At 43.7% G+C, this 15,903-nt stretch overlaps 1 protein-coding gene across 7 annotated transcripts in view; it reads right to left on the bottom strand.

Moving 5' to 3' along the window:
* Nucleotides 1–6,890: 6,890 nt before the first annotated feature.
* PAK6 (p21 (RAC1) activated kinase 6) overlaps nt 6,891–15,903 on the bottom strand; it is a 97,213-nt gene continuing 88,200 nt past the window's right edge. For all 7 annotated transcript variants that reach the window (XM_073639191.1, XM_073639189.1, XM_073639195.1 and 4 more), the window contains 4 exons: nt 14,752–14,878; nt 12,729–12,854; nt 11,942–12,076; nt 6,891–11,290 (listed from right to left, as the gene is read on the bottom strand). In XM_073639191.1, the coding sequence (XP_073495292.1) occupies nt 11,123–11,290; nt 11,942–12,076; nt 12,729–12,854; nt 14,752–14,878 (556 nt within the window). In that variant the 3' untranslated portion in view covers nt 6,891–11,122. The remainder of the gene's footprint in view (nt 11,291–11,941; nt 12,077–12,728; nt 12,855–14,751; nt 14,879–15,903) is intronic.

Here is a 15,903-nt window from a genome sequence, read left to right as displayed (position 1 = left end):
AGTCCATGTCCTGGATACGTCTGTGTGTGGTGGCTCTTGAAGCAATGACTCCAGCAGCAGTCCACTCCTTGTGAATCTCCCACAAATTTTTGGATGGCCTTTTCTTAACAATCCTTTCAAGGCTGCGGTTATCCCGGTTGCTTGTGCACCTTTTTCTACCACACTTTTTCCTTCCACTTTCCATTAATATGCTTGGATACAGCACTCTGAACAGCCGCTTCTTTAGCAATGACCTTTTGTGCCTTACCCTCCTTGTGGAGTGTGTCAATGACTGCCTTCTGGACATCTGTCAAGTCAGCAGTCTTCCCCCATGATGGTGGAGCCTCCTGAAACAGATTAAGGGACCTTTTTAAACACTTAGGAAGCCTTTACAGGTGTTTTTTTTGGGAAAACCTGTTAAAGGCTTCAAAAGACTTGAGGCTGAGACGTAAGACGTAGGTTCACCTTCCAATAGACAACAGCCTTAAACATACTGCCAGAGCTAAAATCGATGGTTTACATCAATGTATATTTATGTGTGTCAACGGCCCATTCACAGCCTAGACCTAAATTCCATTGGTAATCTGTGACAAGACTTGAAAATTGCTGATCACCGATGCTTCCATCCAATCTCACCGAGCTACAGCGAGGGTGCAAAGAAGGGGCAAAAATTTCAGCCTCTAGATGTGCAAAGCTGGTAGAGACGTACCAGAAAAGACATGCAGCAGTAATTGCAGTAAAAGTGGTCCTAATAACTAAAGCCCAATAAAATACATTTAAGTTTGTGGGTGTAGCTCGAAAAAATGTAGAAAAGTTCACGGGGGAAGGAATATTTTTTCAAGGCACTGTATAAATAGCAGTAAATTATATAGTTTTGATTAGCTACTAGAGGTAAGAATACGTGTTATAATAAACCCTATCGTCACATTTATTAGCAGTAGCATCTAGCCAACATATTTAATTCTGTTTAATATTAAGGCATAACATTTTATATTATTGAGCAAAATGAATTTCTGAATCCCTCCACAACAGTCAGTTTTATGTAGCACCTCAGGAAAAATGATTGCCCACCCCTGCTCTGCAGTGTTAAGTTGATTGTGCAGCAGGTTATAAACACTGTAATGGCGGAGTGTATCCTAGTATTGTGTAGCGATCCACTTGTATACTCTGCGGTTTATGGTGTCTTCATGTACAATTAGTTGTCTCCATGTGCCACCTAGCGGATATTAAGTATATTGTAACCTTTATATTACAATTACCCATTTGGTAAATATTATATGGAAAAGTTTTAGGCAGGTGTGCAAAAAACATGTTGAAAATTAAGAATGTTTTAAAAAATAGAAGTGTTTAATTGGTTTATTTTTATCAAGTAGTAAAGTAAATAAACAAGAGAAATCTAAATCAAATCAATATTTGGTGTGACATCATCTTACCTTTAAAAAAGCATCAATTGTTCTAAGTACATTAGCAATAATTTAAGAAGGAACTCAGCAGGGAGGTTGTTCCAAACATCTTGGAGAAATAACCACAGCTCTTCAGTGGATGTAGGCTTGATGATGTTGAGGCCATAGCATCACTTCCAAGACTCCTTGTTCTACTATATGGTGAAGATCAATCTTAATGACATTGACTGGAAGTTCAGTGTCTTTGTCTTGCTGCAGAATAAATTTGGAGCCAATCAGCCTCCCTGATGGTATTACATGATGGATAATTATCTGCCTGTATTTCGCAGCATTGAGGACACCATTAATCCTGACCAAATTCCCAACTCAATTTGCTGAAATGCAGCCCCAAACTTGCAAGGACCCTCCACCATGCTTCACTGTTCCTGCAATCACTTGTTATTGTGCCACTCTCCAGCCCTTCAGGGAGAAACTGCTTTCTGTTATTGCCAAATATTTCACATTTTGACCCCTCAGTGCAGAGCGTCCGCTAACACTTTTTTGCACCCCAGTTCCTATGTTTTCTTGCACAGTTGAGTCACTTGGACTTGTTTCCATGTGTTCCAACCTGTCTTTTGTCTTCAATTCCTCCATAAAGACCACTTCTGGCCAGACTTCTCCGAACAGTAAATGGACGTAGCTGGGACTCATTAATTGCTGCCAGTTTTGAACTGATAAAACTGCTGGACATTTTCCGATTTAGAAACGGAAGTAAGAATGATATACTTGTATCTTTCAGCTCCTGCACTAATTTTTCTTGGCAGACCACCGTGTCTAGAATCTTCAACGTTGCTCATTTCTTGGTGTACTCAATTCTGCGAAATGCAGGCAGACACTTATCCATCATACATCACCATCAAGGAGGCATCTGATTGGCTCCAAATTTATTCTACAGCAGAGCAAGGAGTCCTGGAAGTGGCGATACGGCCCCACGGAGCCCTGATCTCAACATCATCCAGTGTCTGTGACGCGTCCCCTGGGCCGTGGGGTACTCGGTGCCGGGCCAGTCGTTGCTAGGGGAGATGTCACAGTGGCGGTGACCCGGTCCATGACCCAGAGCGGTCAATCAAAAGGGGAATATTTACAGGGGATTTATAGTTATTTATATACAGTTTGTGACGCCACCTGTGGTATGTGGCTATACGGAGCCGCCACTGCAGAGCAGATCCTCTGGAGCTGGTGTGAATGCAGCAGAGTTGGTTTAGCTCACCGCAGGTAGAGCTTAGCTCCAGGGCAGTGTAGATGTTGTAGATGTTGCTGTTATGGAAGTAGCACTCGTTGTGCAGTGTAGTGCAGGGGGTGATGGTGCAGCAATAATTTCACAGAGACAGTGGGGTGCAGTCTTCAGAGTTTACTCACAGTTGTTAAGTTCCTCAGGATGCACTTTCCGGTTTACGACCTCCCACGTCGCGCTGCGTTCACCAGGCAGGGGTTCAGCAAACTCCCAGGTGTTTCAAGAGTGCCTGACAGGACCCCGTTCTATATGCCCTTCTCAGCAGTCTTCCTGCGCTGGCCCTCACCCTTCTTGCCCAGCGCCTCGCCAATGTCCCAAGCCGGTATCCTCGGATCTTTCTGGGCAACCTAGAGTTCCCTGTATCCTATGTGGTTACCTTTTTGGCGACTTGAGTGCGGATGTGGCAACTGCACCCTGAAAGTACAGAAGCCTCTGGTTTCCAGTTGAACTTTGTAATTCACACTGATTAGGGGCCGGTCCCCTCTGCGGCTCAATCCCTCTACCGCATGGCAGATTCGGGCGTACGGGTGGCCTCCAGCACTGCCCGTACCCCTGGGATCCCTTCTTCAGTCCTGGAGCCTTCCTCCTGCTCCTCTCCTCCTCCGTCTGTCCTGGGCCTCTCTGTAGGCCCTCCTCCTGAGCAGAGCTCCTGCAGAGCTCCTGCTCCCTCTACTTCTCCTCTCAGACTCCACTGACTGACTGGACTCTCCTTTCAAGATGGCTTCTCTCTTTATACTATCCCTAATAAGTGCTCCCCTGATTTACTTCCTCCACCCACACCCACTACATGGTTCCCCCCCACTCCAGCCAGGGACAGGGCTCAGCAGGGAAGCAACGCATCTTGCCCCTCCTGCTGGTCTGGAGTAGTGTAGTGTTGGATGCAGGTGTTAGGGTCCTGGGCAGCACTCTATCCTTACCTGAGAGTGAGATACCACACCTCAGGGTGAGATGCAGTACCTCTGTAGCAACTGAACCCGCAGGGGCGCCACATCTGTCTGGGATTACATGAAGAGACAAGTGTAACACCTGCAGTGAGACCTGTGTGTACAGAGACTGCTGCTGCTGGGATTACACAGACATCAAGGAGTAGCTATTATGGGACTTATGGTTCCACTGTGGAGGAGTTAATAAGAGAACTGTTGCTCAGGGGATTTTGTGCCTATTGTATTATGTGCACCAACGGCTTCTACAAGCGTGACAACGACCGTGGAAACTGGGCCCCATCGTTGGACTGTGTTACTGGCATTGCTGTAGCCATTATTGGGTTATGTGTTATTAGTTAGGAGTATGTCTGCTGTCACTTAAAGGGGAAGTGTCATTGTAGCACCCTGAGGACTCGGCTGCTACAGGGGTATTACACCTCAAGCCAGAGGTGTGGTATTCCACTCCCGGGTAAGGATGGAGAGTGGAACTGAGCTCAGATAGCTGCATACACTACATACATCCCATTTCCGGGGGACAGATCAACGGTACTCCCACCAAGTTATGTGCAGGTACGATAGTGTCTGTCCCTGGCTGGAGTGGGAGGGGGGTGGAACATCCCAGTAGTGTAGGGGCAGATAGGGGGAGCAGTCTGGGTAAGGCTAGGAGCTCATTGGGTGCTGGTCACCTGAGCTCACACATAGAGGGAGTATATAAGGTGGGCACCATCTTAGATCAGGGTCAGTCTTTTGTAGAGTGAGTCAGTCTGTCAGAGTTTAACCTGAGGAGCAGAGCAGAGAAGCTCAGCCAGAAGGGCTGACAGGGAGTTGTGGTTCCGGCTGGGCCCAGCTCCAAGGCCAAGTCAGAGAGAGAGAGAGAGAGGAGTCAGAAGGACCCAGAGAGAAGAAGAAGGAACCCCAAGACCCCAGAATACAAACAGCAGGGTGAAGGGTTGGCACCCAGGGTACCGGATCCCAAGCTGGCAGAGAGAAAAGCACACCTTAGCCAGAGACCGGAGGTCGTGGGCAGGATCTGCCACGACCCTCACTAAATCCACTAGGAAGGCATACCAAGTATAGGGTCAGGGAACCCAGAAGAGGTGCACCCACCAAGAGACCCGAGGGAGCCGGACATAAGTGGATCCCTAGTGAGAACGGCCAGAAGAGAGGGAAAGTCAGAAAGGGAGCTCAGGACCACGCTCCAGAATTACTTGGGGGTTGGCCGAGTCCAGGACCTGGTGGACGCAGCACGGCTCGGGTGGTCGCTTCAGGCCAGAGTGACCATAAGAACACCCGTAAGTAAAAACCCCTGAACTGCACAGCCCGACTCTGAGTCTTCTTGCTGATTCATCCTGCACCTTCACAACCACCATCCTCTACATCTGACCCCCTGAGGCTAATACCCCTCCCGTTGGGGGTTATACTATCACAGCTGCACACACACCACCAGCCTCAGCGGACCCTTCTGCAGCGGCGGCCTTTTGACCGCAAATCAACGGGTGGCGTAGTCGACACTAAAGAACATTTAACAACATCTGTAAAGACTGCCACACACTGAGTTTGACACCCTGGGCACGGACCGGGTCGCCGCCACTCGGAGACTACAACCCCCATCTGATCCGGCTCCGGGTAATCCCCAAACAGCACTGGCCCAGGGGGCGCGTCATCATCATTAATGTTCAGACCTACTGCAAAGCACATTTTGAAGCGGTATCATAGATTGTGTGATATTATGTTTTGCTGTTCCTTGTTATGCCCTCTGAATTTAACACCATTTATTCCTCTGTAAATAATCCTGTTAATTGCTTCAACCTCATCTCTTGTGAGTGTGTACGGAGTGTGGGCAGGGGGTTCCCGAGTCGACCCCTGGCAGAAGAGGAAGACCCTCCTGCATCCCACTACAGCTCCCAGCAAGATTCAGGTGGAGACAGTGTGCCATATTGAGGTGAGAACTACTGGACACCCTGCCCCCAGAGGCAGTTTAAAGGGGTGTTACTCAAGGATTTGCACAAGCCTCAAACACAGATATGTGGTTAGGTCTCAAGGATGTTTGGAACAACCTCCCTGCTGAGTTCCTTCATAAACTGCCAACGGTACCGAGAAGAATTGATGTTCTTTTGAAGGCAAAGGGCGGTTACATCAAATATTGATTTGATGTAGATTTCTCTTCTGTTCATTCACTTTGAACGGCGACTGCCCGAGAGAGATAGAGAGAGAAATATAATGTTATTGAGTAGAGTTGTTCAGATGCCGGCATGCACTAATCTCTTATCTGTATGTCCAGACCAGTGTCTCCAGTGTTAGACAAAGCAAACCAACCATGTACATCACACACAACATTCATTTTCTATTGCAAAGTTTATTCTAGATGTATTGCGTGATTAAAAACAACGTTGAGGATGGATAAAGGCTTTGTACCATAGAGTTTAATAAAATAAAAAAGTTTTGGTTCCAGCTGAAAATTCTCAGACATCATAAGAAAGTAGATAAATATCCTAATTCCAGAGAGACCTTTTGCCTGCGGATGAAGGTTATATAGTGTAGTCATAGAAGACAAATAAGCTGTTTCAGAAGTTGTCATGGACAAACATGATGACCTATTCTTAGGTCTCGGTCCGGGCGATCAGCTGTTGATAGATGACATTGGTGCAAGCAGGAGCAATGGAGGCTGTAATTCCTTGATGGCAACTAGAGGAGAAGAGTAGTAGACGTTGGCAAAAGGAAACTGATGAAGCAGAGTTGAACAGCACAGTAGACGCATTAGTGTAGCAGGGCTGAGAAGCTCAGGAGGCTTACAATAATGATGTAGCAGAGACTAAAGACAGCCAGCCAGTTAGTGTAGCAGAGCTTAGCAAGGTTTGTGACTAGCTTGTAATGCTGTAGCAGAGCCCATGAATGTAGCAGACCTCCATGTTGAAGCAGAGCCCAGCTGTATAGCAGAGCTTGGTATATCAGATAACCCATTTTTAGAATTGTACAGCAAGTGCAACATCATATATATGTAAAGAAGGGTCTAGTATGGCATCTACCTGAATACTCAAGCAGCATGCCGGTGCCTGAGCAGTCATGCGAGGCTGGAGTGCATTATCTAAGAGATGGATGTTGGATTGTTATTGTAACCCAACATGTAGAGAAACAAAAGGAGCAGGAGCCAGCAATGAAGCAGACATAGGCGAGTAACAGCTTTCAATGTTAGACAGACAACCCTCTTAAGAGAAATGCATTCTGGAGAAAATCACCATCTAACACAGGAAAGAAGGGAAATAGAGACAGACTCCTTGCAAATACAATGATCAGAAATAACAAACCACGTCAGACCATCACTGCTTTTATTAAAACAGGTTTGTAGAAAGTGCTTGGTGTTTGTACACACGTTACATCGGATAGCAGCAGTGCAGCAGACTTTTCATTTATGCTCTCTGGTTGGTTCCAGGAGTGGATTAATGGATACGTGTATTAACATTAACTCTTTTTTAAACAAACAAAAAAAAAAGTACAAAACTGTAATAATTTGGCACAAAATAAAACGCATTGTGTAAACTTACATACTATATAAATGCAGCTAATCTGAAGAAGTTCAGCAGTCACTCACAAGTTGGGCTGGGGTAGGATTGTACCCATCTCCACGTCTCCAGCTCAAGCATCTAATTTTTGCTATTTGTTTTTTGTGGCAAAACTGTCATCTCATTTTCATAGTTTTCACTTACAACACTTTATTATTATACTATGATACTGTTTTGTCATTGTGTGACCCGACTTTCTGACATTTGTCATGAATAGTCATCAGTGGCCATAACCATAGTAGAAGTTTTCATCAAGGCTTTACTTCCATCCAGTTTGGTCCCTCATTCCATCATAGAACGATACACTCAGAGAGGATTTCGGGGCAGACTCTGAACCCTGCATTGATATAAGGCCTCAATAAGGTACTGCACCCCTATATAGCACCATGCAGCTCACCTTATCACCTTTTTTTTTTTTTTTAAATCTTGTGACAATACATTAGGTAGCAACAAAACAGTTGATTCTTAGGATTGATGTGTTGGAAGAAGGAAAAATGGGCAAGTCAAAAGGTTCTGAGCAATTTTATCGAGGGCCAAATTATGTTGGCTAAACGGTTCAACCATTTCCAAAATGGCAGGACACCTTCAGAGGTGTTGTGGAGCTCAACTGGTCTGGTCAGAGCTGTTTCGATTGCACAAGGGGAATCTACATAGTAAGGTGGGTCAAATGTTATGACTGATCGTTTCATAATGACGATGTCCCTTTAGAAGTTCAGCTGAAAATAGACAAATCTTAAGCCAAAAGTCCTACATTTGATACAAACTGTCATGTAGTTGGGGTTGTCCAGGACTTAAGGCCTTCATACTCAGACTAATATCGGCTGAACCAAGCGCTAATCGATGGGTTCGGTTAACAGTCGAATATGTATGGGGGCACCAGCCAAATGATCCCCAGGGGAGATGTCAAGCTGTCACATCCGATTTTTGGGCTGCTGATCACTTTGTTCTCCTGCAGATTTGCCATCGCTAGACACATTCAACTACTGCTTTTTATAGAGAACACGGGAGCGCTTGGCAGAACAAGCTCAACTGTGTGTGGGAGAGCCGGCAGAGATGTCTGTCAGCCGAACAAAGCCTCCTAATATGTATGGCGGCTTTAGGTTATCAGTATCAGATTGGTGGTGTTCCAACCCATAGGATGAGCCGATCTCTACTCTGGGGTCTGGAAGCGGAAGAGCACAGCTACGAACATTTTTAAGTGGCCAGTCTCTTGTCCTGTAACTTTATTAAAGTTAATGGGGTATAAGGAGCAGTACTACTAAACAATGTTGGAGTCGTACTGTTCCAGCTGCATAATAGTTAACAGCTAATGAATGTGGGTGTCAGACCTCCACCGATCGCTACAGACGACCAATACAGTGGATAAGTCATCACTAGGTTAAGCCTGGACTCGCCTTGGAGATCTATTTAGTAAAAAGTAGTGATCAGGATAGGATTGCTGTATATTATACAGTATAATATAATACAGAGCTACTGTATAATTTTATGCACATTCTGATGGGTGAACATCACTCCAATAAAGGGGTCCGCCCAACTTACCTTTAGGTTTCCCCAAGTCCCACAGATAAGGGACCAGGCATCTACAATCTGTCCATGAAATCCAGTGTCCTTTGAGGAGGTCCCAAATGTTGAAAATCCATCATGGTGGCCCTTATGTCTTATCCTTTTGACATGTTCTTAAATGGATTTGTTGGTAGCCCGTTTTAGGGTCTGTCACCCCCGAATAGTCAAATTAAACCACTTACTTATTCCTATAGATGACTTAGCCCCAATAAAAATCACACCTGAGGTACAGATGTCTCTAATATTGTTTTACATAAGAACCATTTTATTACATACATCTGTTAATTGTGTCCTCGGTGCAGCCTTGGTGTTGCATCAGTTACCATCTTAGGGCAGAGACAGACTGCCGTATAACTTGTGCGAGGATCACATCGCACTGAACAGACTGGCCGGCACCTCACCTGACCTGACATTGTGATGTATGTGTGATGCAGCAGTCAAGGTCAGGGCAGGAGAGGTACCGGCCAGTACGAGGTTTATGATGCGATCCTCGCACGAGAAATATGGCAGTGTGTCTCTGCCCTTATATTGATAGACAGCATTCGCTTTGGATCTCTGCCAGATTTGAATCCCCAGACCTGCAGATAACAGAAGGAGCAGAGAACACACAGCGGGCCCGGATCTCTCCTCTCTGCAGCGGCCGCTGGCTGCACTCGGGATCGCACAGCAGCGAGTGATGAGAGTGCACACACACTGACACTTCAGGGGCCAAGCGCATTTACGTGCACTGTCAGTGTGGGCGTGCTCTCATCCACCTTTTGTCAGCATCAGCTACCTGCTCTGGTGTACATCGATTTACTGCTGCAGACAGGAGAGGAAGATGAGTTTACCTGTACACACTGTCACCGCGCTCTCAACTCTAAATGAATAGAGTCCCCTACATGAGGGTACAAGTGGTTTATTTTGAGCTTGGGGGGTGACCAACTCCCTTTAAACAACTTTTGAAGGTTTATTCATTGGATGACATACCCTTAGAATTAGCTGATGTGCAATTATGAGCCAGCCTAAATTATAAATGTGCCACTGTGTCTGGAACAGCAATAGCCCTTTTTGATTCTACCGATTGGGAAAGGATTTTTTAGGTGTCTCCAAAAGGATAGGCCATCCATAGACAAGTATAGACAACCAGTTCAATACCAGAGCTGGTAGAGAACTACTATATTTCACAATTTTTCTTCTCTCCAAAATTGTGCATACATGTTATGTTTGATAGTTTGGCTTACGACCATCTTTCCCAATTCCCCCATGCTCTCCTAAGCATTCTCTACGTGAAAGCCACCGCCAGAGTCTCACAACTACAAAAAGGATCGTGAGCATGAATTCCAACCACCCCATCCTACTGATTTGTTGGAGGATGATCCATAGGCCCACAAACACATTAGATGGTCTTCTGAAATCATCAAGTTGAGGAAACTTACCTAACGCATAAGGGGACCCTTAGATCCGTATTTAAAGATGGCTGACTCCTTGCCCAAGTTCTGTTGGAAACTATTCTTTAGCTCAAGTGTCTTCATTGTGACACATTAACAGTTTTCTTAATACTTTTGTTGCCACTGTGATATAAAAGCATGTAAAATCTACTTCTAAGGTAAGATTGGTCGGAGTCACGTGGGCGTTCTGCGAACTAGGACACCACTAAGCACCGCTAATTCTAAGACCCATTAGAGACGACGGACTAAAGACCAGACACACACATATACACTGTGCGCGACACGAGCAGACACTTTGTGAGGAACCTGCAAAGTTTCACAAGTTTATATTTTACTTTCAGGATATTATTTTCTAAATTTGTGATCTACAGCAGTCCGATGTCATCTGTGCAAAACAATCCACACCCATGAATTAGCATTTGTCACAAAACATCCACCAAAATATCTGCTCGCTCTGTATCCGTTGTGCAATATTTTTTGTGTTTTTTTCATCTAAACAACAACCTGTAGCTTTTTATTAAAATGTCCCTTTAAAGGTGTGCAGTCTGGTCAGACCATTGCATTAACTTTTACAAGACCATAACGAGGCCAAAAAAAACACTCCGCAAATAAATGGCGTTACAATTGTCATTGTTTTACAGCCAGGTCTGAGACTTGGGTGAAAGATTTAAGGTGCTTCTGTCCTCGTCAGATTTTATGAATTTCTTCTCCAGTGTAAAAAATAAATTATTTACCGCTCGGCTGCCTGCACCGCCGGCGTCGAGTTTACTGTACTTTCCATCAGTGAAATGGTTAATAACTACTGTAAACAAATCACATTTAACCCCTTTGAAAGACCGGGAGTCCGAAGAGCTCGAAGAGTCCTGCGGCGGTTTTAGCTTGGAGGGCGGTGTGCATGCCTTCATGGTGCAATGCCATGTCTACAAATCAACAGGCAAGATGGTGTAGATTCAAAAAAAAAAAACATCTAGTACTTCTGTTTTCCCCAGAATTAGCAGGTAGAGTTCCTCTTTTGATATTGCTGGATCAGGGGAACCAAGCATTCCGGGAGGCCGGCCTGGAGTAGGAAAAAGTGGTCGAGAAGCTCCTGGGCGGTGGCTCTTTCTGCTGCTTCACGGGTCAACATTCGGTCCAAGAAATCTCGCAGAATTGGGGATGCCTAGGAGAAGGGTGAAGATCATTAGCCTAGCTGCCGCTTTAGTACATGGGGAGAATAGGAATCTCAATCCTTGATATTATTGACCATTCCCTTCTACTAGAAGTCCATCCATTCATTTCTTTGGGGTCTTTTGGTTTCTTTAGACTATCAAAATAAACATTTAATACCTTTCACTAACACTAGGCATATTCCCAGTGGAAATAACCAATGTACTGTATCATTGGAAGTGTTAAAATGTGCTGTGATCTCAAAAAACACACATCCTGCATGTTTTATCCACGCAGAAAATATTCACTGCATGGACATGAGATTTATGGCACATTTGCCCGATACTGAAATCCAGCTCCGATTTGGCAGGTTTGGATTGTTCCTGAAAAGTTAAATTTGATGGACTTAGGTCATTTTCAACCCACTAAGGAAAGTCTTAGAAATGTCTTTCATGAGAAAATAGTTTTAACCACTTCACGACCGGGGCCATTTTTCCCCCCTTCCTGACACATTTTTGGGTTTTATTGTAAATGCGCTTTTAACTGCCTTAAAAAGGTTGGTCTTTTAGATAGTCAAAGAGCGATTTAAGGTCTATTTTACAAACTTGAAATCCAGGAAATAATTAATTAGGATATCTGTAAAATATTTGTTGAAATTACTTACTTTGTGAGAGTTCCTCAGTTTAGGAGGAGGGCTGTCTCGCAACCTTTTCATGGCCTGCACAGGAGAGTCACTGAAATAAGGAGGTTCACCGTCCACCATTTCAATCACCATAATCCCCAGAGACCAGATATCCACCTAAGGAATAATAAAGCATTACAAGACAGAGTACAAGTAATTAATTTAGTAATGATTATATTCCATCACTAGTCTCCGAAGAGTCTTAATGTCATAGATGAACCTCCTTTATATCTCTTGTACCAAACCCCTGGAGACAAAGTAACCATCTAAGTTCACAAAAGTCTCGGCACTCACTGCATTAAACTTATCTTTATTCAGCAAATAATAGTATGTGCTCTTGGAGCAAGTAAAAGTAACCACAAACTAAATGGCATTTTGGATCTTTAGGCAGAGGAAATTCTCCATTGAACAAGGGCAGTTGAGGAAACCTTGACAATAAGATGGAATCATTGAAATATGGAAACTATCATATATACACATTTGCAGTAAATCAATTAATTTATTATTTTTTCTGCATTAATGTAATAAATTTCCCTGGCTACTGTGAGGCTCATATATCAAATTGTGGCCATTCAAATTGATTGCTCTCCAAGCCATGGACGTGTCGAGTTGACCACCATTCTGGCTCACAGAGGATTGTCCCAATGACACGGCCCATTTGATACCATTGTTGCATGGTAGAGAGTCACATTTTCATGCATTGTGTAAATTGCTGCATCAGCCACTGTACTGACAAATTATATTAAGTCTGATAATTAATTAAAATTACCTCGGTGCCGTATGACGCCCTCATAATGACCTCTGGTGCCATCCAGTATGGAGTACCCACTAAGGATTTTCTCTTTGGAACATCTTTGCTAATTTGAGCACAAAATCCAAAGTCGGAAAGTTTCACCTATAAAGCAAAAAAAAAAAAAAAAAAGTCCACACATGTATAATGGGCAGGGATTAAGAAATCTAAGAACCATGCCACCTTTCCTGAAACAAAACTGTAAAAAAAAAAAAATCATTGCTTGTTAGGAAATTCTATTTTGGGATTTTGATCCATGGCTAAACCAGTTCCATCAGTTTACAGAAGGCTTCCATGTCAACCCAGCTGGAAGATAAGTGACTACAGGAGTCCATCAAAGACTTGAGCGTGAAGTTCTTGGTCACGTCCTCTCCAACATTTCATCATCCTCCCTATCCATCCATACCTATTATTAGAGATGGGTGAAAAGATTTGCATAACCCTGGTCCAGCAGCAACTTCAGTAAGGCATGGCCATCGGATAGAAGCCCTGCGTTCCCCCTATCTCTTGATTAGCCAGCCTGGTCGAGACATCATTCATGCATGAATGACGTCACACCGGCTAGGCAATCAAAAGTGGAGCCGGGGATGCCAGCAGGTAGGAGGCAGTTTGCAAGGATCACATCCGGTGGCCACAGAATGCCAACTTGTCCGCTGGACGACAGTCCTGCAAATCGATTCGCTCATCTCTACTTGATATTTTTTTCACTTCTCCTCTCACAGGTCGTATTCGACAGCACCAAGTTATGGTTTCTCCATTTTCTCATCCATGTTTGACATTTTAGAGGCATTTTATAGTTTTGCTCAACTCTATCTATGACTCTCCACCACTTGACAGTCCTATAAACGTGCCATACACCTTATCATAACCGATATAATGGCATGAGAACAAAGGCACAATGACCAAGGTCCATGAGGAAGCTAGTCGTGTTGAGTGATCTACTGCTTTACAGCCTTAAAATCGGCCACCTGTGTAACTTCGTATGTGGCATGATCTTGGACGCTTGGCGTGCAGGTTCTAGAATTATCAAACAGATGAGTTAAGATCTTTAAAAAATCCCAACATACAGTCTTTACTGCACACTGATGGAAATACGACCGGCTACCAGACAGACGGCAGTGCTGCAAACAGAGAAATGTAGCACAGCTGTGCGAAATGCCTTCTGAGCATGCAAAGTTCATCTGCGGTTGACAATGATCTGCTATTACTACAACCAGAAGTATACGGTTCTGTCAGACATTGTAAAAAAAAAAACAAAAAAAACTGAATCTAGGAAAATTGACTCTTTCCGCATCATACTGGTGGAAGGGTAAAAATATGTAGCAACAGCATGGGTTTATTGACCAAAGCGTGACTTGTCAAAGTTGTGCGAGAAGAAGACAACAGGAGGCATAAGCAGAGGACAGGTTCCCTTTCACTATGAATTTAGGCCTCAAATTAGATATAGCTAAAGTGACTGCATGTACAATATTATATTTGTGTGTTAGGTTTAGCTCAATAATAAAATCCTGTAAATTTATGGCACCTGGTCGAAAAATTTTAATCTTGAGTGATTGTAAATTTACAGTACAGGATTAAAGCTCCTGCAACCTAGCAGCAGCAGGTTGGGTCCCCCCGGCCATCAGAGACAGCCAGGGAATGTGAAGCTACATGTACAACATTGGGGAGAAATGTAAGAAAAAAAAGATTAATCAAAGACCAAGACAAAAAAAAATCATAGAAAATTTGTTTTATGACATTTATGGCACAAGAAAAGAAAAAAAAAAAAAAAAGTGCACACATTGGGTATCCACACTAACGATCTGAAGAAATGTATGGTTATCTAGTATATAAGATATGAACAGTTTATAAAAAAATATATATATATATCCCCTATTCCTAAAATTGCTTATGTAAATAGAATTCTATATAAAAATATATTTGGATTCATAAATATATTTATTTTTCGTTTGTGCTTTACATTTCAGCAGCTACAAAAAAAAAAAAAATCACAATGCCTTACCCGACCATCTAGTGTGAAAAGTATAGAGTCACTTTTGATGTCCCGGTGGATCACGCCATGGGAGTGCAGATACACCAGAGCTTGTAACACAGACTTGCAGACAGTAGCAATTTGCTCCTCATTCAGTCTGAAACAAAGAATACCAAGGATTACATCTGGAAACGTCGCATAAATCATTAAAAGAGTAACCGTGGTTTTACATTTTTCTATCATAAATAGATGATACACATGAAAGTAAGAAACCTTGTAATATATCTTATCAGAGAAATCTGCTTCTTTCGCCTCCTGAAGACTCAATGTTCAGTCTCAAGTCATGAGTAAAATCTATATTCAGTGAAAACAGATTTTCCCATTACTGAGATAGGTGATGACAGTTGGTGCTTCTAAAATTCTATGGAGAGGGAGGAGCTAGAGGCAGAGACAGACATTCTACTGCAGGTTTTCCTGAAATGACAGTTACACTTCTCCATAGAATGTTATGAGCACCAACTGTAATCTCTCTCAGTAATGGGAAAGTCAGTATTGACTGAATTTTACCCATGAATTAAGACTTTTTAGACTGAACGATCCAGGAGGAGAAAGAAACTGATTGATCAGATAAGATATATTACAAGGTTTTTTAATTTCATGTGTATTATTGATTGCAAAATGGATACTCTAACAATATCTCAAAATACAAGATCATCTCTAAAGGCTAAGGCTATGTTCACACATTGCGTTTTTGAAGCATTTTTTAAAAAATAAAAATAAAAGCTGCTGTGACACCTGATAGCCCTCCCTGAGAAATGGGGTTACTCGGAGCCGGGTCAGTGTAGGTGGTACAGGGGATGCAGTCGTGGCCTAGACCCGTTCCGTGCCCAGGACTGTCACATAAAAGATAGATGTAATGGGCTTTCAATTAAGAGTGGTATTTTCGACTACGCCACCTGCGGTTTCCGGTGATGGGCACCGGCGCTGGTTCAGTCCACTGAGGCCGGTGTTACGGGCAGCTAAGATGGGGCGGCTCCCCGCAGGCGGAGCAGGCCTCAGGGCAGTGTGAGAAGTGATGGTGGGTGCAGTGTCACGTAGGAAATAATGAGCTGAGACGGTGTATGAAGTCATCCGGGTCTTTACTCACTTGGGATGATCTTTCAGCCGCAAAGCTTCTCTCTG

This window comes from Phyllobates terribilis, unplaced genomic scaffold, assembly GCF_046119375.1.
Source record: "Phyllobates terribilis strain yellow unplaced genomic scaffold, ASM4611937v1 Scaffold_7__3_contigs__length_470593459, whole genome shotgun sequence".
Lineage (NCBI taxonomy): Eukaryota > Metazoa > Chordata > Amphibia > Anura > Dendrobatidae > Phyllobates > Phyllobates terribilis.
Note: the sequence above shows the minus strand (reverse complement) of the source record. Positions and strands in the feature narration are given on the sequence as shown.